The sequence below is a fragment of the Rhinatrema bivittatum genome, chromosome 2 (assembly GCF_901001135.1).
Source record: "Rhinatrema bivittatum chromosome 2, aRhiBiv1.1, whole genome shotgun sequence".
In the NCBI taxonomy this organism is placed as follows: Eukaryota; Metazoa; Chordata; class Amphibia; order Gymnophiona; family Rhinatrematidae; genus Rhinatrema; species Rhinatrema bivittatum.
In genome coordinates, this window is record NC_042616.1 from 288,306,810 (window position 1) to 288,333,363 (window position 26,554).

General features: G+C 48.9%; 1 protein-coding gene across 15 annotated transcripts in view; it reads right to left on the reverse strand.

Moving 5' to 3' along the window:
• Positions 1-26,554, reverse strand: part of EZH2 (enhancer of zeste 2 polycomb repressive complex 2 subunit) — a 425,637-nt gene that overhangs the window by 251,867 nt on the left and 147,216 nt on the right. For all 15 annotated transcript variants that reach the window (XM_029589584.1, XM_029589586.1, XM_029589588.1 and 12 more), the window contains one exon: positions 2,375-2,521. In XM_029589584.1, coding sequence (XP_029445444.1) covers positions 2,375-2,521 — 147 coding nt within the window. The remainder of the gene's footprint in view (positions 1-2,374; positions 2,522-26,554) is intronic.

Genomic DNA, 26,554 nt, shown 5'->3' on the forward strand with positions numbered 1-26,554 from the left:
CATTCACAATATCTTCCATGTATCCCTCCTTAAACCAGTGATCCTCTCTCGTTTCCACCGCAAGCCACCAGAGGCAACTCAGACTCCTACAGCTGAGGACCCCACATTCAAGGTGCGTGAAGTCCTTGACGTGCGCTTTTCCAACCGCCGTTGGGAGTACCTCTTATCTTGGGAGGGTTGCAGTGATGAAGACAACACCTGGGAACCTGCTCGCAACATCTTAGATAAATCCCTCCTCCGACAGTTCCATCTGCAGCACCCCGGTAAGCCGGGTCCTCTGAAGAGGGGGCGTAAGGGAGGAGGTACTGTTGCGGCCCGGATCACCTCCCTCGCAATCGGGTCTGTGCCCACTTACCCCTGCTCCGGGCCGCGGCCGGAATCGCTGCATTTCAGGCCTTCTAGGCCGCATGGCAGCGGCGTCTCCACGAGGGAGATGCCACCGAAGCCCAACCCTGGCTGCGCGCGCGCGCGAGGGCAGAGCATTTAAAGGTCCAGCACCTGGAAGTGCTGGACCGCCCCCTGGATGACGACAGACGCCAGCACAGTACTTAAGCCGGTGTCTGACTCCCATACGATGCCTTGCAACGAGGTTCCTCTTCGGAGTGTCTAGTTGCCTGCTGTTGCTGCTGACCTCGGATCCTCCCGGTGTTCCTGCCCCGGCTCCAGCTCCGGCTGTCCCTCGCTTCTGTGACTTCCTGGTTCTTGACTCCAGCTCGCTTCTGACCTGTCTTGCCTGCCGCCTGCCTCGATCCTCGGACTTCCTTCTTGTCTCTTCGCTCGTTGTCTCCTAAGTCCCAGCGGTCCAGATCCCTATGGGCTCCTTCTGGGGGGATCTAGGACTTCCAGGGTGAAACCTTCGTTGCTTCCTCCCATCTGCTGTGATCTCCTAAGTCCCAGCGGTCCAGATCCCTATGGACTCCTCCTGGAGGGATCTAGGACTTCCAGGGTGAAGTGGTCTTCAGTGCTTCAGCTTGGTTCCGCCTCCCAGCCTGTCCACAACGGAACCCCCAGTCCCATCAGGCCGGCCCAAGGGTCCACCCCAACCCGCTACCGCAACACCTACATTAACAAAATTGTGTGGCACACCAGCCTCCACAAGGCAGCAATGCAAACATGGGGAGAGAACTCATATGGCCAAAAGAAGAGCTACAGAAGCACTGAGAGCCTCATCAGTCTCTCTTCCAAATTTTAAATCAAAGGGAAAGAGGTGGAGGAGACACATGAACTCATCACAATGGCCCAATTCCTTCTATATATAAGTGTGGGAGAAGGGAGAAGTTGATGTGATGTGGGCAGCCAGCTTAGTTAGTTACCTTGGCTGACGCATTTGGCTGCCAGAGCTCCTCCAATGTTGCGGCTTCCAACACTCAGAATGAATTACATCCAGTGCTCAATGAATGTTCTCCCTATCTCTCTTAGCCTGGGGATAAGATGGAAGGGCTCAAAGGAAAAAGCTCAGAAGTGGTGCCCCTCAAAAAGAAAGGCCTGACTATCCATGCCCGGCATGCTGCCCATTAATTTCCATACTCCAGGGCTCATCCTAGAAGGAGGCGGCATGCATGACTACAACATGTTCTCAGAAAGGAGCTCCTACATGTTTCAGAGTAACTTCTGATGACACTAGTTGCCTTAAGGTGCTGAAAGCAGAGACCAGGTGCTAGTCTGGATCTGAGCATCAGGCAGTAGTGACTTTTCTGTGGCACTTCTTATCAGGTCTGAAGGCACACATTGGTTGGGAAACACTTTAATAGAGAAGGGGTAGGTAACTCTGGGCCTGGAGTGCCACAAACTGGTCTGGTTTCAGGATATCCATAATGAATATGTATTAAATATATTTGCATGCACTGCCTCCAATGTACGGAAATATACCTCATGTATATTCCTTGTGGATATCTTGAAAACCAGATATGTTTATGGCACTTCAAGGAGTTGTCTACCCCTGCAATAGAATAAAAACCAATGATTTGTAAGCTGCATACTGCATTCAATCCGCCCTGCACCAATAGTAGAGAATGCTACAAGATTTTGACATGTAGGCTGCTCATGTCACAATGCAAACTATGTCCAAAAGTCTCCAGGTATTTTTTTATGCTTTGTAGTTTGAGACCTTTTCTTAGCCAAATTTGAGGCAGCAATCTGGTTTATTATATTTACATTAATTTTGATCAATAATTTTTTATTTTTTTGGAAAGACTGGATAGGACTGGCAATAATTCCACTGAAATACTGTATGGCAAAATCAAGGTTTGCTTAAGAAATGATAACATGTATTCAGAGGGAGACCGTTATACAAAATGTCAAATCTTTAAGATATTAAACTGTGCAGATAATACCCTCAACAAAAAAGTGAGGCACAATTGTTGGGTAGACGTACCATCCCTACTCTCTTCCTTATCTCTTCGCTTCTCATCAATCTCATCATCCTGATTGTCATCACAATCATCATCGTCCTCGTCATCGCTGTACTGACCGAGAGCATTAACCAGTTCCACAAATATTTCATCATTGATAAACCCACATTCTGAAATGCAAGTCAAAATTGGAAATTAAAATGGAAAAACACAAGAATTACAAGCACAGCCAGAAGACTTTGTTTTAAAAAAAAAAAAAAAAAGGGGGGGAGGGGGGAAGCAGAGTTTCTTACCTATAATAGGTGTTCTCCCAGGACAGCAGGATGTTAGTCTTCACACATGGGTGACATCATCAGATGGAGCCTGATGCGGAAAACGTATGTCAAAGTTTCTAGAAAAACTGACTAGGCTAACGGAGCAAGCCCAACATGCCCTATACTAAGCATGGATGCGTGGTCCCTCTCCAGTCTCAAAACATAGAATTACGATTAAAACAAACAATAGGATAAACCCAACTCTGTGGGGTGGCGGGCGGGTTCATGAGGACTAACATCCTGCTGTTCTTGGAGAACACCTTTTACAGGTAAGTAACTCTGCTTTCTTCGAGGAAAAGCATGATGGTAGTCCTCACACATGGGTGAATCCCTAGCTACAGGCTGGTCCCCAACTCAAAAGGGAACCAACAGACATCTAACCAGGTGTCAAGGGGCACAACAACACTGGTGCTATTAATAAGTGAGGAGGAGAAAGCCTGAACACAAACAACAGGCCCTAGGTTGGGAGAGTTGGGTTCAACAGCTCAAACAGGTTCTGGAGGACCGACTGGTCAAACCTACTGTCCCGGTGGCCATCCCTATCCAGACAGTAATGTGATGTAAATGTGTGGTGAGAACTCCATCTTGCAACCTTGAGATCTCTTCCACGGGAACTGCTTGCAAATGGGCCACCAACGCTGCTATGGCTCTGACAAAATGAGCCTTGAAATGACCCCAAGATGCAGTCCCGCTTGGGCATAACAGAAGGAGATGCAATCTGCTGGCCAATTGGCAACAACAACGCCCAACCTATTCTTGTCAAAAGAAACCAAATATTGGGTGGACTATCTATGAGCTTCTGTCCGCTCTAGATAGACGGCTAAGGCTCACCTGCAGTCCAAACTGTGCAGTGCTCGTTCACTTTGGTGTGAATGGGGCCTGGGAAATAAATTTGGCAGGACGATTGACTGGTTAAGATGGAAATCCACTGCCATCTTAGGCAGGAATATAGGGTGTATATGCAAGACCTTCTTGTCATGATAAAACGTAGTGTAAGGTGGATAAGTCACTAAGGCCTGGAGCTTGCTGACCTCGCGAACTGAGAAGACCGCCACCAAAAACATGACCTTCTAGGTCAGGTACTTCAGGTCACAGGAGCGCAACAAAAGGAACTTTCATCAGCTGAGCAAACACCACATTGAGGTCCCAAGGCACAGCGGGAGGCCTTAGGGGAGGCTTCAATTGAAGCAGGCCCCACATGAAACATACAACTATAGGCTGTACAGAGATGGGCGTACCATCTACACCATGGTGGTATGCCCTAATTGCATCAAGATGAACCATGATGGAGTTGGTTTTTAAGCCAGCCTCCAAAAGGCATAGAAGGTAATCAAGCAGTTTTTGTGTGGGACAGGAGAACGTATCTAGGGCCTTCTGTCATATCACAAGGAAAACCTCCTCCACTTCAGTCCATAGGCCTTACTAGTGGAAGGCATTCTAGAAGCCACCAGGTCCCGAGACACATCCTCAAAAATATCAAGCAGCTGCAAGATTAACCTCTCAACATCCAGGCTGTGAGAAACAAAGCCTGGAGGTTGGGATGTCACAACCTGCCTTAATCTTGCATGATGAGATCTGGGGAAGTCCCCAGACTGATCGGTTTCTGGACGGACAACTTCTGTAGGAGTGGAAACCAGACCTGTCTTGGCCAATGAGAGGCTATGAGGATCATAGTCCTTCTGTCCTCACGAAGCTTCAAGAGAGTCTTTGCCAGTAAGGGAATTGGAGCATATACATACAGAAGATGCTTGCCCCAATGACAGGTCAGGGCTTCTGAGGTTGGTTTGTCATCTGACCTGGATAGGGAGCAGAACAGAGGTACCTTTCTGTTGCAGGGTGACGTGAACAGATCTACGACTGGGCTCCCCCAGAGGCGGAATATCCGATTCGCTACTCCCTGGTCCAGGGACCCCACATGGGGTCTCAAGGCTCGACTCAGCCTGTCCACTACCACGGTCTCCATCCTGGCCAGGTACATGGCCATGAGCACCATCTTGTGAAGCAGGGCCCATGATTAGATCTGAACTGCTTCCTGACACAGGAGGTATGATCCCATGCCTCCCTGCTTGTTGAAATACCACATGGCTACTTGGTTGTTGGTCTGGATCAAAACAACTATGTTGGACAGCAGATCACTGAAAGCCCATAGCACATAACTGATTGCCCAGGAAGTTGATTTGACAAGAATGTTCCTGAGCAGACCACAGTCCCTGGGTGCCGAGCCCATCCACATGAGCTCCCCACCCCAGGGTGGGCACATCCATGGTTAGTGCAATTTGAGTAGGGAGACTCCAAAAGGGAATCCCTGTTCCAGATTGCAAAATACTCGCCACCAGGACAAGGAGTCCCTGAGAGACAAAGCTACTCAGATGCAATCCTGGAGGCTCTGAGTGGCTTGGCGCCACTGTGACCTCAGGGCCCATTGGGCTCTGCGTAATAAATAAATAAACAAACAAACAAACAAACAAACAAACAAACGTGCCAAGGGAGTGACATGTACGGTCGTGGCCATGTAGCCCAATAGCCTTAATATGTGCCAGGCTGATACCTGCTGGCTCTGTTTAACTCCTGCCGCAATGGTCACCAAGGCAAAGGCCCTCTGGCACGGCTAAAAGGCCTTGGTCTGAGCCATGTCTAGCAGGGCTCCGATGAAGTCCAAATGAGGTGACTAACTGAGATGGGACTGAGTAATTGAGAACGAACCCTAGAGATTCCAACACCCGAAATGAAAAGAGGATTTACATTCACACAACCACCAATAAGGACTGAACTTCTCAATCGGGGTAAACAAATAAGCGTGGGGGTAGCTTGCTTATTACGGCAGTTACTATCCTAAACCAATTAAGCCTGATACATCACTTTGAATGCATATATAGCATTGCTCTCTGCTTCAATGGCAGGGGGAAATGTGGAAAACAGGATTTACATTCAGACAACAAGGCAATGATCTGTGCAGTCTGGGTAAACAAGCATTGGGGTAACTTGCTTAATGCGGCGGTTACTACCCTTAACCACTAAGCCTTATTCTCACCTTTGATGCCACTCCAACATTACTCTCTGCATCAATGGCAGGGGATGGCAGGAAACTTGAATCAAACAGTTACCAATAAGGGCCCTGAAATTGGTGGTTTGTGAAACAGATACGTATGGGAAAATAAGTGTGGGAGCTTGCTGGGCAGACTGGATGGGCCGATTGGTCTTTTTCTGCTGTCATTTCTATGTTTCTATGGTCACGTGCATGGACCTGGAGGGCCCCACCTGAGAAATGCTCTTCACCAGCCAATCATCCAAATATGGGGAAACATGCACTCCCAATCTGCGGAGATGCGCTGCCACCATGGCCAGGCATTTCGTAAAGACCTGTTGGGCAGACAAAAGCCCAAATGGCAACACCCAGTATTGGAAGTCCTGGGAACCAACGCCAGCTGGGTAAGTAACACACCAAGCTTCTCCAGAAGCGGTACAAGGATGTGCGGTACTGGCTCCAATGCTGTCGATGCCACAGGACCAAAGTCCTGCAGCACCCGCTCCACCGCCAGCTGGACTCGACGTTCCAGCTCCTCCTTGAACACTGCTAATGGCAACCCCGACTGGGAGAAAAGAGGGGGTGGCCTGATCTTCCTTGAACCAGTGGGGGGGAACTGGCGACTCGCTGACCCCAGGCATTGTTGAAGGTGGGCACTCCTCGCCAAGGGGTCGCTTTGGGGGCATTGGCTGTTATATCCTCTTGCCCTGCAACGTGCATCGACGGGGACCAGTGCAGATGCTTCTTAGTTTTCCCTTGATGCTCAGCCCGGTCCTTCCCCAGTGCAGAATGGTCGGTTTCCGGCACTCCTATCCTCCAACATCCTCGACAGAACAGACTGCCCTGCCAATGTCGATGGTGAAGTGTCAATCGGTGTGGCTCAGAGGTCGTTCAATGCTGATGGCTCAAATTTCTTCGACCCAAAAAGCTGATCCTATCTTGATGAGTCAAAGCCAATGTTCCTTCGGGGTCATCTTGGTGCACAAGCGGCAACCCCGGACATCATGCGATGCCCCCAGGCAGAGGATGCAAACTTTATGAGGATCAGTGATTGACATGGTCATCGGATACTAAATGAAAGCCGGACACGGCCATGACAAGGCGAAACAAAAGGGTAGAAGGAAGAACGATGGTGGCTAGCAACAATGCCCGGTGGGCACCAAGGTACCGCCACCATGGGGGAAGACAGCGAAAAGAAACTTTCCCGAAATACCAAAAACCCTGACTGGGGACACTACAGAGATGCACTGAGAGAGACCCGGCGACAGACCGAAAAAAAGGATCACGAAAACCTAAGCTTCCAAAAGGCAAAAAGCCAAGTTTTAAGAGCTCAAACCTTGAGGCTCACAGCTCTGTGGAAAAAAAAAAAAAAGAGAGAGATTGAAGAGGGACTCTGTATGGACGCGTGGTATAGGGCATGCTCAATGTGCCTAGTCAAAGTTTCTAGAAAGTTTCTAGAAACTTTGACATAAGTTTTCCACATCGGGCTCCATCTGATGTCACCCACGTGTAAAGACTAACATCCTGCTTGTCCTTGGAGAATAATCCCTCTTAAAACAAGTATAGTATTAAACCTTGTGTTTAACAGAATCACAGAAAAAGTATGTTTTTAAAAGTACACCATTTGCGTAAGTGTAATAGATTTTAGTACAAATGCCTATCTGCAGCATGTAAAAAAAAATATTTTGCGAAGATGAATGATTTCCAAAGGCAAATGAGTAGAACTAGTCCAGAATGGGGCATGGAACTAGGCAATATTTCAGCCTGAGCAAGGCTGAGAGCCAGAGACAGCCTTTTCCACCTGTGCAGAGCCAGAAGTGGAGAGTGACATGTTTGGGCCCTGAAAGAGAGCAGGAGTTTCAGTCTTAAGTGTGGGCCCAGAAGACAGCAGTTAGTGGAGGCCAGAGGTAGCAGGTCTGTAGAACTTTCCACCAGCAGCACCAACCAAGTCATGGAGTCTGCTGGTGGAAGTGGGAAGAGCAAAGTAATGGAGAGAAAGAAGGATGCACAGAATGGAGCTGGTTTGGGAGAGAAGAGAAAGATAGTAAGAGAGCTGCATGGATCATTTCTTTTTGTCGACAGGGTTGGGAATTACATGGCAAATACATTTTTCCCTGGTGAGAAAATGTGGAATGCCTGCTTATCTGAAAGCAGAATATGCAAGAAAGGAAAATTGGTTCTTACCTGCTAATTTCTGTTCCTGTAATACCACAGTTCAGTCCAAACAAGTAGGTTTATGCATCCCTACTAGCAGATGGAAGCAGAGAAGAAAAACTTTGAGGCACTGCTACATAAACGAGAATGCCACTTGCAGTCTCTCAGTATTGACCTGTACCCAAGCCAAGATTACAAAGTTTTACCCTATATAGGGGAAAACCGAAAAACCCCAGGGTTGGATACCCTTGAACTGGAGACCAGCATAACTTCAGTATCCAAACAGTTAGTCAACCGCTTGATCCAACAAAAAACAGAACAGACTAATTGGTAAGAAACTCTGATATACAGAGAAAAATACCAGGAAAATCAGTCTTTCGGCAGCAATATCAGGGCAGGTCTCTGGACTGATCTGTGGTATTACAGGAACGAAAATTAGAAGGTAAGAACCAATTTTCCTTTCCTGAACATATACAGATCACTGCAGACAAGCGGGATGTACCAAAGCAACCCTACACCTGGCGGGAACCCAAAAAACTCGCTTTCAACACACTTTCACCGAAAGTAGTAGCCAAACATCCAATCGGTAGTGCTTAATGAAAGTATGAAGTGAGGACCACACCGCGGCCCTACAGATCGCTTGGGGAGACACCAGCTAACACTCCGCCCAAGAGGCTGCCTGCGCTCTAGTCGAATGCACTTTCAGACCAATCGAAATGGCTGGGCCCTTACAAATATAGGCCGAGTAAATAGCTTCTTTCAACCAATGAGCCAAAGTAGCTTTGGAAGCATTCTCTCCTTTCTTCACTCCACCAAACACCACAGACAGATGGTCCGATCACCGAAAGGAATTAGTAACCTTCAAATAAGGTAACAGAGTGTGATGCACATCCAAAAGAGGGTGATCTCGACCCTCCGCCGAAACTCTAGATCATTCCGAGAAACCGGGTAATTCAACTGTAATTCACATGGAAAGCAGAAACCACTTTTGGCAAAAAGGAAGGCACCATATGCAAGGACACTCTGTCATTAGTAATACGCACAACAGGATCGCGACAAGATAGAGCCTGAAGTTCCGAAATCTGTCTGGCAGAGTAAAACCGTCTACAATGTAAGGTCCTTCAAGGAAGCTTGTCCTAAAGGCACAAAAGGTGCTTCACAGAGAACCCGCAAGACTAAATTGAGGTTCCAATCTGGGTACATCTTCCAAACTGGAGATTGTACATGCTTCAGCCCCTTCAGGAATCAGATGACATCAGGATGGGAGGCCAAAGACTTACCCCGCACCTTGCCTCTGAGACAACCCAAGGCAGAAACCTGGACACGGAGTAAACTATAGGATAAACCCTTGGTCAAGTCCTGCTGTAGAAAGGACAAAATATGAGGAACCGTCGCTGGCAGAGGATCCAGGTGTTGTTGTAGACTCCAGGTCTCAAAAACCTTCTAAACCGTGAGGTACGCCATGGAAGTAGCAGGACGTCTCGCTTGCAGAAGGGTAGTAATTACTGGTTCTGAATATCCCTTCATGTGCAAGCACCACCTCTCAAAAGCCAAGTCGCGAGACAAAAGTGATCCTCCCGATCCGAAAATATGGGCCCCTGCCGCAATAATCCTAGCAGATGAGCCAGTCAAAGAGGTTCGTCCACCACCAGATACAGCAGATCCGCAAACCATAGATGCCATGGCCATTCTGGCGCCATCAGCACTACTGTCCCTGGATGCGTTTCTATGCATCATAACACTCGATCTAAGAGTGGCCACAGAAGAATCCCCTTTGGCCATGGGCACACTAGATAGGGTACTCAGTCCTACCAAACTAGCTTCCCTTCTGCAAACCCCCATCTGGCACAAATTTGATTCCAGGCTTCTGGGAACAGCTCCCACTCCCCGGGATCTAGCTGCTGCCTGCTGAGGAAGCCGCCTGCATGCTGTCTATGCCCACTACATGGGAGGCCGCAATTCCCTCGAGGTAACGATCTGCCCACACAAACAATAGATGAGTTTCCCAAGCCACCACGTGACTCTTCGTTCCTCCTTGACAGTTGATACATGCCACTGTTGTCACATTGTCCAAAAACACTTGAATCATGCGACCCTGAACCAGAGGCAGAAACTCTTCTAGGGCTCTGCGCACCACCCTCGTCTCCAGACAATTGATGGACCAGGATGCCTCCACCACTGACCAAAGCCCCTGGGCAGAACGACCCAGGCACACTGCTCTCCAGCCCTTAAGGCTGGCATCTGTGGTCACTACCACCCAATCTGGAGCCTTTAGATCCACTCCTTTTTCCAGGTTGCTCCTTGACAGCCACCACAAAAGGCTGGACCTGGATTCCGCTAGAAGCGGCAACGGTAGATAAAATTGCTCCAACATCAGATTCCATCTGGCAACAGCGCCTTCTGCAGCAGCCGTATGTGAGCAATGGCCCACGGAACCAGATCCAACGTTGAGGCCATGGATCCCAGCATCTGTAAGTAATCCTAGACCCTTGGCACTGGCAGATGCAACAGCCGTGTCACTTGTGCCTGCAGCTTCGACAATCTGTCCACTTTCAGGTACACTCTGCCCCTCCTGGGTAATGAAGCGGGCTCCGAGATATTCCAACAATTGAGACAGGACCAGATGACTCTTCGCTACATTGATGACCCAACCCAGAGAGCAGAAGGTGTTCAACACTTGTTGCACAGATCGACCGCACTCCTCCTCAGTCTTTGCCCGGATAAGCCAATTGTCTAGATGGATAGACCAGAATCCCTTCTTGTCACAAGGCAGATGCCACCACCATCATCACTTTTGTGAAGGTCCGGGGCGCCATGGCCAACCTGAAGGGAAGAGTCCGAAACTGAAAGTGCTGGCCTAATGCCTTGAACCGCAGAAACGTCTGATGGTCCTTTCGAATGGGACTATGCAGATAAGTTTCAGTTAGATCCAAAGAAGCCAGGAATTCTCCTTTGCGGACCGCTGCAATCACTGTACGCAATGTCTCCATCCGGAAACATGGCACCCGCAAGCTTAAGTTTACCTTCTTCAAATCTAAGATGGGGCAGAAGGTACCCTCCCTTCTTTGGTACCACAAAATAGATGGAGTTCCTCCCCCGCCCCTGCTTGCTTAGTGGCAGCGGAATTATGGCCTCCAAGCTTATTAACCTTTGGAGAGTCCCTTCTACCACTTTCCTTTTGTTTTGAGAAGAGCAGTGGGACTCCAGGAAGGCTTACCTGAGCAGATGCAAAAATTCTAAGGCATAACCGTCTCTTATAACCTCCAGCACCCACCGGTCCGAGGCATTCTTGACCCACTCCTCGTAAAAAATGTGACAACCTGCTCCTTACCGCTTCCAGCAAGGAGTGGGCGAGCCTGGCTTCATTGGGAGGCCTTATTGCCTCCGGTCCCCTGACTGGACCTGCCAGCACCCCAAAATGTCTGCTGGCAACCAGACAACTGCATGGAACCCGAAGAGAAGTCCCTCTCCTGGACCAAAACCTCTGAGTCCCGAAAACAGGAACAAGATGGAACCTTCTTATTGCCCTTCTTATCCTCCAGCAGTTTATTTCCCTTGGATTCCCCAGAGACTTCATCAGCTGATCCAGGTCCTCCCCGAAAAGCAGCTTCCCCTTAAAAGGAAGATTGCATAGCTGAGTCTTGGACCATATGTCCGCAGACCAACTGCACAACCATAGATGTCTGCGCACAGCCACCATCAAGACCATATTCCTGGCCGAAGTATGCAAAACGATTACCAACATGGTTAAAAGGTGAGGTGAAAGAGGCTATTTTAGCCAAAAGATCTTCTTTCAAAAATTGGAAGAAGGATCCAAAAGAAGAAAATAGTATAACGCATAAGCGCTGGCAAGTTAAATGTAAGACATTGATAAGACAGGCTAAGAGAGAATTTGAAAAGAAGTTGACCGTAGAGGCAAAACCTTACAGTAAAAATGTTTTAAAATATATCCGAAGCAGAAAGCCTGTGAGGGAATCAGTTGGACCATTGGATGATTGAGGGGTTAAAGGGACACTTAGACGATAAGGCCATCGCGGAAAGATTAAACGATTTCTTTGCTTCGGTGTTTACTGAAGAGGATGTTGGGGAGATACCCATTCTGCAGAAGGTTTTCATGGGTAATGATTCAGATGGACTGAACCAAATCACAGTGAACCTAGAAGATGTGGTAGGCCTGAATGACAAACTGAAGAGTAGTAAATCACCTGGACTGGATGGTTTACATCCCAGGGTTCTGAAGGAATTAAAAAATGAAATTTCAGATTTATCAGTAAAAATTTTAAACTATCATTAAAATCATCCATTGTACCTGAAGACTGGAGGGTGGCTAATGTAACCCCAATATTTAAAAAGGGCTCCAGGGGTGATCTGGGAAACTACAGACCAGTTAACATGACTTCAGTGTCAGGAAAAATAGTGGAAAGTGTTCTAAATATCAAAATCACAGAACATATAGAAAGACATGATTTAATGGAACAAAGTCAGCATGGGTTTACTCAAGGCAAGTCTTGGCTCACAAATCTGCTTCACTTTTTTGAAGGGGTTAATAAACATGTGGATAAAGGTGAACCGGTAGATGTAGTGTATTTGTCAAATGCCTTCTGAAAATCCAAAATTCCTCATGAGAGGCTTCTAGGAAAAGTAAAAAGTCATGGGATAGGTGGCGATGTCCTTTATGGATTACAAACTGGCTAAAAGACAGGAAACAGAGAGTAGGATTAAATGGACAATTTTCTCAGTGGAGGGGAATGGGCAGTAGAGTGCTTCAGGGATCTGTACTGGGACCTGTGTTAAATCACAAGTGGATTGTGATAAATTGCAGGAAGACCTTGTGAGACTGGAAAATTGGGCATCCAAATGGCAGATGAAATTTAATGTGGATAAGTGCAAGGTGATGCATATAGGGAAAAATAACCCTTGCTGTAGTTACACAATTCTAGATTTTATCGTAGGAGTTACTACCCAGGAAAGAGATCTAGGCGTCATAGTGGATAATGTAACGAAATTGTCGGCTCAGTGTGCTGTGGTGATCAAAAAAGCAAACAGAATGTTAGAAATTATTACGAAGGGAATGGTGAATAAAACGGAAAATGTCATAATGCCTCTGTATCGCTCCATGGTGAGACTGCACCTTGAATACTGTGTACAATTCTGGTCGCCGCATCTCAAAAAAAGATATAGTTGCAATGGACAAGGTAAAGAGAAGGGCGACCAAAATGATAAAGGGGATGTAACATCTCCCCTATGAGGAAAGACTAAAGAGGTTAGGACTGTTCAGCTTGGAGAAGAGACGGCTGAGGGGGGAATATGATAGAGGTGTTTAAAATCATGAGAGGTCTTAAACGGGTAAATGTAAATCGGTTATTTACTCTTTCAGATAATAGAAGGACTAAGGGGCACTCCATGAAGTTAGCATGTGGCACATTTAAAACTAATCGGAGAAAGTTCTTTTTCACTCAACGCACAATTAAACTCTGGAATTTGTTGCCAGGGGATGTGGTTAGTGCAGTTAGTGTAGCTGGGTTTAAAAAAGGATTGGATAAATTCATGGAGAAGTCCATTACCTGCTATTAATTAAGTTGACTTAGAAAATAGCCACTGCTATTACTAGCATCAGTAACATGGGATAGAGTTTTTGGATACTTGCCAGGTTCTTATGGCCTGGATTGGCCACTGTTGGAAACAGGATGCTGGGCTTAATGGACCCTTGGTCTGACCCAGTATGGCATGTTCTTATGTTCTAATAAAAGGCAACTAACACATAAGCCACCCCAGCTTCCAGGTGAGCTGCCTGAACAGGGGTGAGCACACCAGACGAAGCCCGTTTCTGAGGCTTCTGGATCCAGCACATGCAAGCCTGCTGCATCATGAGCACACACTATGTCTCGCAAACTCAAGGCTGACACCTCAAATATGCACTTGAACTGAATCTCCAATTTGCGGTTCTGGATATCCTTCAGAGTGGCAGACCCCGCCACTGGAATCATAGTCTTCTTAGTTACCGCAGAGACCGCCGCATCCACCTTAGGAATCATAAGGCGGTCCAAATGCTCTTACAGCATGGAATAAAACTTCGCCATCGCCTTCACGACCTTCAGGCCTGCTTCTGGGAAATCCCATTCCCGGCTAATCAGCTTCTGAATCTTTTTAGGGATGGAAAAGGCACTGGGCGGCCCCCGCAGTCCATCCAGAACCAGATTGACGCCCTCATTATCTGACTCTTCTTGAATTAGCTTTACCCACAATTCTTCCAACATCTGTGGAATGAGGGGCCGAATTTCCTCCTTCTTAAACAGGCAGACCACTCGAGGGTCATCCCCCTCGGTCCCAGTCCCCTCCAAGAGATCCGGGTCATCCTTGCTCACATCCAGATTCAGGGTCCCATCTGGGTCCATTCTCTGTTCGATGCAGCATCCAACTGCAACTCGTCCAAATCATCTAGATCTTTGGAGACACCCTCCATACAAGCGCCATGTAACCTCAGGGGCTTGTGCACGTGCCCAGAATCGCACACTGAAGCCAGCTTATGTCTCTTGGGTGGCCCTGGCCTTCTATCTCTGGATCTCCTCTTCCCTGCAATCTTTCTAGTCAGAAAGGCCTCGTGCATCAGCAGGACAAATTCGAGGGAAAACCCCCGCAGGCCTTCAAACCCCCTGCTCAGAAAGACTGGATTCCGAATTCGCTCCTTCCTCCTGACCATCCTTCGGTTTCTGCCCTGCAGGAGAGAGTGGGGGAGGGGAGTCACCAGGTTCCCGATCGGCTGGGGTCCCGTCTGCGATCCCCCTCAGGAGCAGCAGCAGTGGAGACCCCCCTTTAGCGCCTGCCACAGTCCCCACGGATCAGGAAGCCCTCCTGAACTTAGAAACCTTAAGGGAAGATCCCTCCCCTTCTAACGCACAACCTGTGCAGAGGAAGCAAGAATTCAAGCTGGCAGATCAGAGCCCACAGGCCTTGCAACCCTTGCGTGACTGCCTTCTGAGTCATGCAAAGACATGCACCCGCGCAAACATCACCAGCGCATGGGAAAACGGCAAATAGCCCGAATGCCGTGCAACACTCATGGCACTTAGCACGGCTCCCCCGTCAGGAAAAACTCATTTCACATGGCCTCTCTCGCTCTCTCCTTCCTGTCAGCCGCTGAAGCCCCCGCTGGCCGACTGCCCCAGCACTGTACCACAGGCCGAATCTCCTAGTTCCTTCACACCTGTTTCTTTTTTTTTTTTTTTTTTTTTAAACAAGCTAAACTCAGAGAACAAGAAAATAAAAAGGGGATATTTCCTTGAATCGAGCCAGCAGTCTCCAAGAAGGGACTTCGCGATACCAAGAGGGAGCCAGTCTCCTGGCTATTAAGGTCACCAGAGATAGTGGGCCACAACAGCCAGGAGTATCCAACCCCTCTGTGGCCTGGCTCAACCCAAGAGACAGCCCACAAAGGAAGCTAGCACATCAGGGAGCCAAATCTCCAAGTCTCACAAATTAGTTGGAACTGCAGGTTTGCACCTCTACCATCTGCTGGAAACAGAGAAATATTGAGGGACTGCAGGTGGCACTCATTTATGTAGCAGTGCCTCAAAGTTTTTCTTCTCTGCCTCCATCTGCTAGTAGGAATGCATAAACCCACTTGTCTGGACTGATCTGGGTATGTTCAGGAACATGCATTACTTTTCCCTTTTTTTTTTTTTAAGCATGTTCAGTTTCTGCCACAAGTTCAGCAGAGTTGCTTACCTGTAACAGGTGTTCTCCCAGGACAGCAGGATGTTAGTCCTCACATATGGGTGACATCATCAGATACAGCCCTGTCACGGAACACTTTTGTCACTTTCTAGAACTTTGACTGGCACACTGAGCATGCCCAGCATGCCACCAACCCTGCAGCCACCAGGGGACCACCTTCAGTCTCGTTTGTAGCAGAAAAGTACAAGCGGAAAAAAAAAAAAAATGTAAACGAACCCAACTCCGCGGGGTGGCAGGCGGGTTTCGTGAGGACTAACATCCTGCTGACCTGGGAGAACGCCTGTTACAGGTAAGCAACTCTGCTTTCTCCCAGGACAAGCAGGATGGTAGTCCTCACATATGGGTGAATAGCAAGCTATAGGCAGAGTCATACGAATGAGGCCAAGCAGCACACATGTGCAACAGGCACAACAACTGGGGTGCTGTTGGCAAGATTGAGACAGTCTGAAATTCACAGTGGGTCGAGGTAGTACGAGTTGGGTTCCTACACTGGGAACAAATTCCTTAGGACAGACTGGCCAAAGACAGAATCCTGTCGTCCAGCCTTGTCTAGACAATAGTGAGCTGCGAAGGTATGGAGAGAGCGCCATGTCGCAGCCCTGCAGATGTCGGCAATCAATACTGAACGGTAGTGTGCTATTGATGTTGCCATTGCTCTAAAGGAGTGTGCCTTCACTCGTCCCTGTAGTGGAAGGCCTGCTTGCTGGTAGCAGAATGTAATGCAGTCTGCTAACCAGTTCGATAGTGTTTGCTTGCCCACCGCATCCCCAAGTCTGTTTTTATCAAAAGATACAAAGAGCTGGGTGGATTTTCTGTGGGCTGTAGTGTGGTCTAAGGGTAAAATGCAAAAGCACGCTTACAGTCCAAGGTGTGCAGAGTTCACTCACTCGTGTGAGCGTGAGGCCTTGGAAAGAAAGCGGGCAAGACTATGGACCGATTTAAATGGAAATCAGTGATCACCTTAGGCAGGAATTTAGGGTGAGTGCAAAGCACCACCCGGTCATGGAGGAACCTTGTGTAGAGTGAGTAGGTCACAAGGGCCTGTAACTCACTTACCCTGCGAGCAGACGTGATGGCTACTAGGAAAAGTACTTTTCATGTAAGGTATCTGAGTTCATAGGAGTGCAAGGGCTCAAAAGGAGAGTGCATGAGTCGTGCAAGGACAACATTGAGATCCCATGCTATGACCGGTGGCCGTAGAGGAGGCTTAAGCTGTAATAAGCCTCTTATGAAGCGACTCACCAGCTGTTATCGGGGCATCCCCTATTCCTTGATGGTAAGCAGAAATGGCACTAAGGTGCACTCGGATAGATGACATCTGGAGGCCAGATTCCGAGAGGTGCCAGAGATAATCTAACAGATTCGATGTGGGGCAAGAAAAGAGATCCAAGCCCTTCTGGGTGCATCACAAGGTAAATTTCTTCCATTTAGAGCAGTAGGATTTCCGTGTGGAAGGCTTCCGTGAAGCTACGAGGACTTGAGAAACGTCACTGGAAAGGTTGAGTGGTTGTAGACAGGGCCTGGAGGTTCGGGTGGCATAACTTGCCATGATTCTGTGTTATAAGGTTAGGCGACATGCCCAGGCGAATGGGGTCCTGGACAGAAAAGTCAAGAAGTTTGGGAAACCAAATTTGGCGCAGCCAATATGGAGCTATGAGAATCATTAAGCCCTGGTCCTGTAGTCGCTTCACGAGAATCTTGCTTATTAACGGAATCGGAGGATACGCATAAAGCAGGCTGTGTTCCAGGGACGGGCGAAGGCATCCAGGGTTGGCGCTTGTCAGTCCCTGTGTAGGGAGCAGAAGCGTTTCACTTTGCTGTTCTGACTGGACGCAAAGAGGTCAATGGTCGGCTGACCCCACCGGTGGAAGATTCTGCTCGTGACAGAGAGATCCAGAGACCACTCGTGGGGCTGGAAACGTCGGCTGAGGCGGTCCGCCAGTGCATTCTGTGTGCCCGTTAGATAAGTGGCTCGCAAAAATATGGAATGCGACAGGGCCCAGGCCCAGATCTGCACCGCCTCTTGACAGAGCAGGTAAGAGCCCATGCCCCCTTGTTTGTTCATGTACCACATTGCAACTTGCTTGTCTGTTTGAATCAAGACAACTTTGTTGGAGAGGCAGTCCTGGAATGCATAAAGGGTGTACCGCATCGCCCAAAGCTCCAGAAAGTTGATTTGATGGGTCCCTTCTGCTGCTGTCCAAGTCCCTTGAGTTTGAAGGCCTTGGACATGGGCTCCCCAACCTAGATTGGAGGTGTCCGTAGTTAAGGTTACCTGAGAAGCCGGTTGCTGGAAAGGAAGACCCACTTGTAAGTTGGCTTTGTGTGTCCACCAGGCAAGGGACAGAAGAAGCTTGTTGGTTATGTGTACCAGGGAGATTTTAGAGTCCACTGGGTCACTCTCATGGCAAGGCGTGCCATAGGAGTGTCATGGACTGTTGATGCCATATGGCCGAGCAACTTCAGTTGCTGGCCAACGGAGGCTCTTTTCCGACGGCGGATAAAGCTGGCAAAGTTGGACAGCGTAATTGCACGGTCGTTGGGTAAGAATGCTCTGGACAGTGTCGTGTCTAGGTCTGCTCCTATAAAGGAGAGAAAATGAGACTGTGTCAACTGGGATTTGGAGTAATTGATTAGAAATCCCGATGAGTTCAGAAGCCTTATGGTGAGACTGAGAGAGTCCTGGGCTCCTTGTTTGGATTGGCTTTTTATGAGCCAGTCATCCAGGTATGGAAAAACATATACGCCTCTGCTGTGTAACTGTGCAGCCACGACTGCCAGGCACTTCGTAAAGACTTGAGGAGCCGAGGCTAAGCCGAATGGCAGTACCTTGTATTGATAGTGACTGTGACCCACCATGAATCGCAGATATTTGCGATGAGGAGGGAAGATCACATTATGGGTATATGCGTCTTGAAGGTCCAGAGAGCAGAGCCAATCCCCTTGTGAAGTAGAGGAAACATGGTGCCCAGGGATACCATTCTGAACTGTTCTTTGTGAAGAAATGTATTCAAGGCACGGAGATCCAGAATAGGCCGAAAGCCGCCAGTCTTTTCTGGAATTAGGCAATATCTGGAGTAGAACTCCTTTCCTTGCTGATTCGGTGGAACCGGTTCCACGGCTGTGACCGACAGAAGAGTTGAGAGCTCTTATTCAAGTTTTCCTGTGTAGTGGTCCCAGCTCCAGGATGGATTGGGTGGGAAGTCCAGGAGTATTTTTGAAAAATTTAGACGTAACCGTGGGCTACGATGGACAATACCCACTGGTCCTTGGGAATTGGATGCCAATTTGTTGCAAAGTGGCAAATGTGGCCCCCCTCCCCCACTGGAATATGGCTGCTGCTCGCTGGGAAAGAGTAAAAATCCAGCCGCAGGGCCAGCTTGTGGAGCTGGCTGTGGTCTAGATGTTCTCGCTTGGCGCGCATGTCCCCTCTGAGGTGCCTAAGCTGGTCGTGCACGGGATGCAAGAGGGTAATATCTGCGTGGCCTGTAGAATTGTTTCCTTGGTTCCCTACATGTGACCCTACGGGTTATGGAGGGAACATCTGGGGAGAGTTGACAACTGGCGCAGGGTCTCATGATGGTCCTTTAATTGGGCCACTGAGTCCTGGATCTTATCCCTGAATAGGTTTTCTCCTGTACAGGGTAGATCTGCCAGTTTGTCCTGCACTTCCGGGTATAGATCTGAGGCCTTAAGCCAGGCCCAGCGTCTAGCACTGATGCCCGCTGCTGAGACTCTGGATGCTGTTTCAAAAGAATCATAGGCAGCTCTGACTTCATGTTTGCCTGCTTCCATTCCTTTTTGCAGGATGGAGAACAAAGTCTCCTGTTGTTGCTGAGGCAACGTCTCTGCAAACTCCTGGACTGGTTTCCAGAGATTTCTGGTATATTGGGTCATGTATAATTGATATGCTGCGATTCGCGATATCAACATGGACCTTTGGAAAACTCATCGCAATGCATCCAATGCCTTCTGTTCCTTACCAGGAGGAGCAGAGGAATGTGGACGTGATCGTTTAGCCTTTTTCTGAGCTGATTCCACAACTACTGTGTGGTGGGGCAGCTGACGTTTTGGAAAACCTGGGGCTTGTTGTACCAGGTAGGTAGTATCTGTCTTTCTATTGACTGGAGGTACCATACCTGGATGTTCCCACAGGCGATGCATGAGGACTAAAAGAACTTGCCATTATTTCTTTTGGAGCATCTACAAATTGTAAGACCTCCAACATCTTATGGCAAGCGTCTTCCTCCGTAACTAGTGAAAACGGTATAGTCTCAGACATCTCTGACAAAACTGGCAAAGAAGAGGTCTTCAGGAGATCTTCGCCTTTCTTCTGGTGGTGAAGGCTCTGAGAGCAAGTCCTCGGAATTTCGTGAAGAATCATCTGAGGATGCATCGCCCCCATGGATTATAGGGACTTTCCCCTTCTCCTGGTGGATCTCCTGAAGGAGGAAGTATGCCAAAGCCGAGAGGGCAGGAAGGCATCAATGGATGCGGCACTAGCATTGATGGAATTGGTGCTGGCATCAAGGGCACTGGGGCAGATGAGGTGCACTTGAGTACGGTAGCCCCGATGGCCGTGGCATGGGCTCCGGCATCGACGGTTCCCATGGAGGGACATGGCCGGGAATCGATCCTTCCTCCTCCGAGGAACCCGGTATTGGAATCAGGACCTGCGGAGGCCTCGATGGACAACTCGATGCCAGCATGTCCGGAGGCAGAGGAGTCGGTAAGGCACCGATGAGCGTATCGAGGCGCTCGAGGAGTGGTGCAAACATCAAGGGAGCTGGTTCCGGGGCTGACATGGGGGCAGGCGCCGGCAGAGATTGGAACCCTCGTAAGGCTTTTAGCACTGCCTCTTGGACCATGCGATCCAATTCCTCCCGGGAAGCCAGCATGGGTGAACGGCTACTGGGGTAAGAGGCAGGCTAGGCGTCACTGGAGCTTCCGCGGGTGCTCGTGGAGGCTCGGTGCCCAGCACCGGTGGGAAACGCCTAGGGATCCCGGGTCCAGAGGAGGATGGGGCTCCTCTCCCTGGGCCCTCTTCACAGGCAGCTCAATGGAAGTCGATGCCACTGCAGTATCGGTGCCGGCACCGGTCGGGGAAACCCGTTGGTGCCAGTGTTTCCCTCGGTGCTCGGTTCGGTCTTTCCCCGGCATCAAGGAAGATGACGCCGATGTCCACGATGGAGTCAATGACGGATGGTCACCCTGTCCACGATGCTCCTGGTGAACCGTCTCAGAGATCGATGGACCCTCCACAGTCGGTGGTGCTTGAACCGGCGTCGATGGAGCAGTGCGCTTTGAAGCAAACAACTGCTCCATTTTGTCCAAGCGAGCGCGACGGCCTTTGGGAGTAATTTGTGCGCAACTAGGGCATCGACGGACGTCGTGCGAGGGGCCTAAGCACAAAACACAGACTTCATGTGGGTCCGTTATGGACATGGTCCTCTTACATTTGGGGCATTTTCTAAACCAGGTTGCCATGTCAAAAATTGGCAGGCATGCGGTCAGTGACCACCGGGAACCGACCGAAAGTACCGGAAAAAACACTTACCGGGCATTGGAGGGAACGGAGCACGATGGGGAACCCTGGTGAGGGATTTTTAAGAAGATAAACTTCAAATATTTCTATGAGGAAAGTTGTGAGAAACTTTTCACTGAGCTCTTAAACAGTGAGACAACTGCTGCATGGAAAAAAAAAGAGACTGAAGGGGGACCCCTGGTGGCTGCAGGGTTGGTGGCATGCTGGGCATGCTCAGTGTGCCAATCAAAGTTCTAAAAACTTTGACAAAAGTGTTCCGTGACAGGGCTCCATCTGATGATATCACCCATATGTGAGGACTACCATCCTGCTTGTCCTGGAAGAATCTACGTGATCTTTAAGTAAATGTGAAGCCACCACACATTTTAAAATGTTAATATGTTTTGGAAGCACAGTGTAAAAAAAAATAATAAAAAAATGATATTTCAAAACATAAAGATCATAATCAATGTAAATCACTAGCTAATTTTCTTGTTACTTTGCACCCAAAAGCCTCTTATTTCTATAAGCTCATTTCATACAAACACATTACCACAATAGCGAGCAGTTGTAAGGAGGAGCAATTAGCACCTTATTTTTACATGCTTTACACTAGTCTTCACCCACAAGACCCCTAAATTATAAAAGAACAGGCAGAATCCACACAGACATGCCTTCTTCATTTTAACATCATGTAGGGACATTCTAAATCTCATACACTGTATCAGGGGAAGCCAACACCAGTCCTTGAGAGCCACAGACAGGCCATATTTTCAATTAAAAAGCAGAATGAGGAGAGCGGATGACGTCACCGCGCAGGACGGACGGCTAAACCCGGCGGCTCACCTCCCGCCCCGATCATCAGGCACCATCGGCGTCCTTGCGCCTCGGTTCCCCTCCAAAACCGAGGACCGGCAACTGCTAGCGCTGCTATGGCAGCTAACAAAAAAAAATTGGACCTCAAACGTTTTTCCTTCGCCGCAGCCGCGGCGGAGCTCGACTCGGAGAGCGCGGACAAAATGGCGGACGGAGCGGCCTTGCTCACTGACCCGGAGGAGGAGGCAATATCGAGGCCCATGGAGTCGGGAGACGGCGGGGCACCATCCCGGGCTGACTTCTCCGCTTGGTTTGGGGCCATACGAGCAGACATGGCCCAATATAAAAAAGATATGGAGGCTATAATGTCCGGGCTCAAAACAGAGGTCTCTGAGTTGAACCACCGCGTGGAAACTGTGGAGGAGGGACTAGAGGAGCAGCAGTCACATAATCAGGCCCTCAGTGAAGAACAACAGAAACTGAGAGACTCGCAAGACACCTTAGCAAGGCAAGTGGAGGATATGGAAAACAGGCTGAGAAGATCTAACCTCCGGTTTAGGGGCATCCCAGAGATTAATGAAAATACAGATTGTATGAAAGTTATACAAGATATTTGCCTGACCTTGCTTCATGCGGAGCCCGCTGCAGCTGAGGAGACCTCTATCATACTGGACAGAGCACACAGATCCTTGGGGACCCCCAGGAATAATCAGGCTCGGGACATCATTGCTTGTTTTCATCACTTTACCATGAAGGAAAAGGTGATGACTGCGGCCAGGAAGCAAGGCTCCCTGCAGTGGCATGGGAACAAGATTGAAATCTTCCAGGACTTGGCATTTACCACAATTCAAAAACGGAGAGAATTCCGGGCAGTGGTGCAGGTATTGCGTGATCAGAACTTTCGCTATAGATGGCTGTTTCCCTTTGGACTGAGTTTTTCTATCAATGGCATCACCTCTAAAGTGCAGCAGGTGTCGGAGGCTGAGGAGATCCTGAGAGCGGCGGGCTACATGTCAGAGTCACGGCGACCGCTGAAAGTAGGAGCTCCAGAGGCACCCCACATGAGAGAGTGCCCAAAGTGGCAACGAGTGCCTAAGGGTGGGAAGCGGCTTCGCAGGAATTCAGAGGATTCTAATGCATCCAAAGGCCCAGGCTGAGGCGAGGGGACTCTGTGGTAACAATTCTTCACTTTGGACTGGAGCCTCACGAGGGGGCTTGGGGTCACTGCGGCCATACACAGGCCGGGACCCCGGTTCGGTTAAGTTTTTACAGTCTTACAGGTTGATTGGATACCGTTGTCTTGTATGTGTTCACGGGGGAGGGCGGGGGGTGGGATAGGACTTGCTCGGTGATGTCATCACTCTCCAAGGTCGAAGCCCACGCAGATAGTGGGTGCATTGGGGGACGGGGAGGGTGGGGAGGGGTAGGTGAAGGGAGACCGGTTCAGTATTACTTTATCCTTAGTCCCGCAGGACCTACAGTGGGGTGGGGTGCGAGGCGCATACTCCGCTGGTTACTACTGGGAGGTGTGCCATGCTGTTTCTTCACAGCGGGGTGGAAAAGCTGTCCTCAACTTCTCACGTTTGTAGATGGATAGTTTAAAACTACTCTCTATAAACACTAAAGGGCTGAATTCCCCCATGAAAAGGAAAACCTTCCTACAGGATATGAAACGTGTACATGCTGATATTGTGTTCTGTCAGGAAACCCACTTGACCAAACGGTATGAAAAATTGCTGACCTCCAGGGATTTTCCCCTCTTTTTCCATGCGGCAGCATCTAAAGGGAGTAAATATTGCGGGGCGGGCATTTTGTTTTCTCAGCATCTCACGCCAGAGGTCGGAACCATTTTAAGGGACGTGGAGGGCCGATATATCATGCTGAAAGTGCAGATTCACCATACTCTTTACACACTGGTTAATGTGTATGCGCCCACAAGTGACCAGGCCGATTTCTATGGAAAGCTTTCCAAGATATTGGCGGATTGGTCGGAGGGTCAGGTTATTGTGGGTGGGGATTTCAATATCACCAGAAATCCCTATCTGGACAACACGGGCTCTAGTTCAGGGGGGCGTCGCAAGGATAGGCAATCCTTTAAGCATTTGATTGAGGATAGGGGCCTAACCGATATCTGGCGATTATTGAACCCTACAGCCAGGAACTACACTTTCTTTTCTAATCCACACCAATCCTATTCAAGGATCGATTATTTCCTAATTGATAAATCCCTGGTGAGCCATGTCCTAGATACAGACGTGGGCAATATCACCTGGTCGGATCATGCTCCAATTTGGGTTACTTTGAGGCAGCCCGGGGGGGAGCAGGGGACTCGGTTCTGGCGTCTTAATGAGCATTTACTTGATGATAAGGCTTTTGTTGAAACTATTAATGGAGCCATACGTGATTTCCTGGACACGAATGATAATGGGGAGGTAGGCCCCGGTACACTCTGGGAGAGTTTGAAAGTGGTCCTTCGGGGTTTATTTATTTCCAGGGCAGTGTTTGTAAAAAAGGATAGTGCGAAGAAGCGACTACAGTTGCTAGAGTCCATTGCTCATTTAGAATTACGCCACAAAAAGGCTATGGAGCCTTCTGTTGCACAACAGTTAAAAGAGGCACGTAGAGCCCTTCATGATTTAGAGCTGGGGAATATTGCCCACCAATTAGATCTCCTGCGTCAGCAACATTTCGAATATGGCAATAGGGCGAGCAAACAATTGGCACGAAAACTGAAAGAAAAGGAGGCAGTCACACAAATTACGAAAATTCGAAATATAGATGGGCAATTTCTCCACTCACAGGGGGAGATAGGTAAGCGATTTAATGCCTTTTATCAAGAACTCTATGACTCCGACCAGACCATAACTGCTCAAGAGATCTCCAAGTATTTGGAGGGTGTTACACTACCAGCATTAGCGGAGACAGATAGACAGCGTCTAGACAGGGAGGTGACACAAATAGAAGTTTTACAGGTTATTAAAGAGCTCAAAATGGGCAAATCCCCTGGACTGGACGGGTATTCCGGGAAGTTTTATAAAGTGTTCGGCCCCCTACTGGTGACCCCTCTTGTAAACATGTTTAATGATCTCAGGGACACGGGCCATATTTCACAACAGGCTAACACTGCGGGCATTACTATCCTGGCCAAACCCGGGAGGGATCACACCCTGTGCGGCTCCTATAGGCCGATATCGCTTATCAATGTTGACCTAAAGATTTTGGCTAAAATTCTAGCCCGGAGATTGGGACAGGTGGCTCCTATTCTAGTGGCTCCGGACCAGTCCGGGTTTATCCCTGGGAGGCTCGCTTCCGATAATGTGCGTCGCGTTGTTGAACTGATTGAACATGTACAAAATAATGATATTCCTGCTACTCTTCTCTCCATCGATGCCGAAAAGGCGTTTGATAGGGTTCACTGGCCCTATCTCTTCCAAGTCTTGTCAAAAATGGGGCTGGGTGCTAATTTTCAGACTTGGGTATCTAAACTTTATGACCATCCACAAGCCCGCATTAAGATTAGTGGAGCGTATTCCCCACCTTTTGAGGTCCGGAGGGGTACCAGGCAGGGATGCCCCTTGTCACCCCTGCTCTTTGCTTTGACCCTGGAACCACTAGCAGAGACTATCAGACGCTCCCCGATCATCACGGGTCTGCCCGTGGGAGGGTCTGAGTATAAATTGTCCCTTTTTGCGGATGATCTTCTTTTCACAGTCACGAACCCTGCCACCTCCTTATTTGAGTTAGCGCAAGCAATTAGATCCTTCGGGAGAGTGTCCGGGTTCAAGATGAACGAGGACAAATCTGAGTTGCTCAATGTTTCCATGCCTGAGTTAGCATATTCGCAGCTGGCGGCCCAATTACCCTTTAAGAAGGCTAAACAATGGATTAAGTACTTGGGGGTTAAGATTTGCCCTGATTTACGGCAACTATTTGAGCTAAACTATACGCCTCTTCTTACCTCCATTCAACACAGTTTTGATAGATGGGACAGACTGAGTTTGTCCTGGCTAGGGCGCATTGCGGCTGTCAAAATGACGATACTTCCCAAATTTTGCTACCTGTTCCAGACTCTGCCTGCCAAGGTACCTTACAAAGCATTGACTCTGTGGCAGCGGAAGCTATTCCGATTTGTCTGGAAAAGGAGACCCCCAAGGGTGGCTAGATCGGTGCTATATAAGGATAAGTTGCATGGGGGCCTTAACTTCCCTAATTTACTATGGTACTACGTGGCTAACCTGCTGGCTGTGATAGTCAATTGGCATTGCCAGACTCAGTCCAAACCCTGGATATCCATAGAGAAGGCGATAGCTCGAGCGCCTCCTTTGGTCACTAGGGTATGGGCAACGCCCAGACCGACGGGGGGGAGTCTAACAACTTTTTCACAAGTGGTGCTGGAAACCTGGCGGCTATGGAAAACCCAGCTCGTGGGAGACCACGTGGCGTATTTGTATACATCCTTTCTTCATAACCACATGTTCCCCCCGGGGATGGACGAAGCGTTCATTAGCAGATGGCAGCGTAGGGGCCTTACCACTTTGGGGCAACTCTGGAAGGGAGGGAAACTTATACCATTCACCGACTTATTGGCCCAATACCACCTAGAACCGTCCGACCACTACACTTACCTGCAATTATC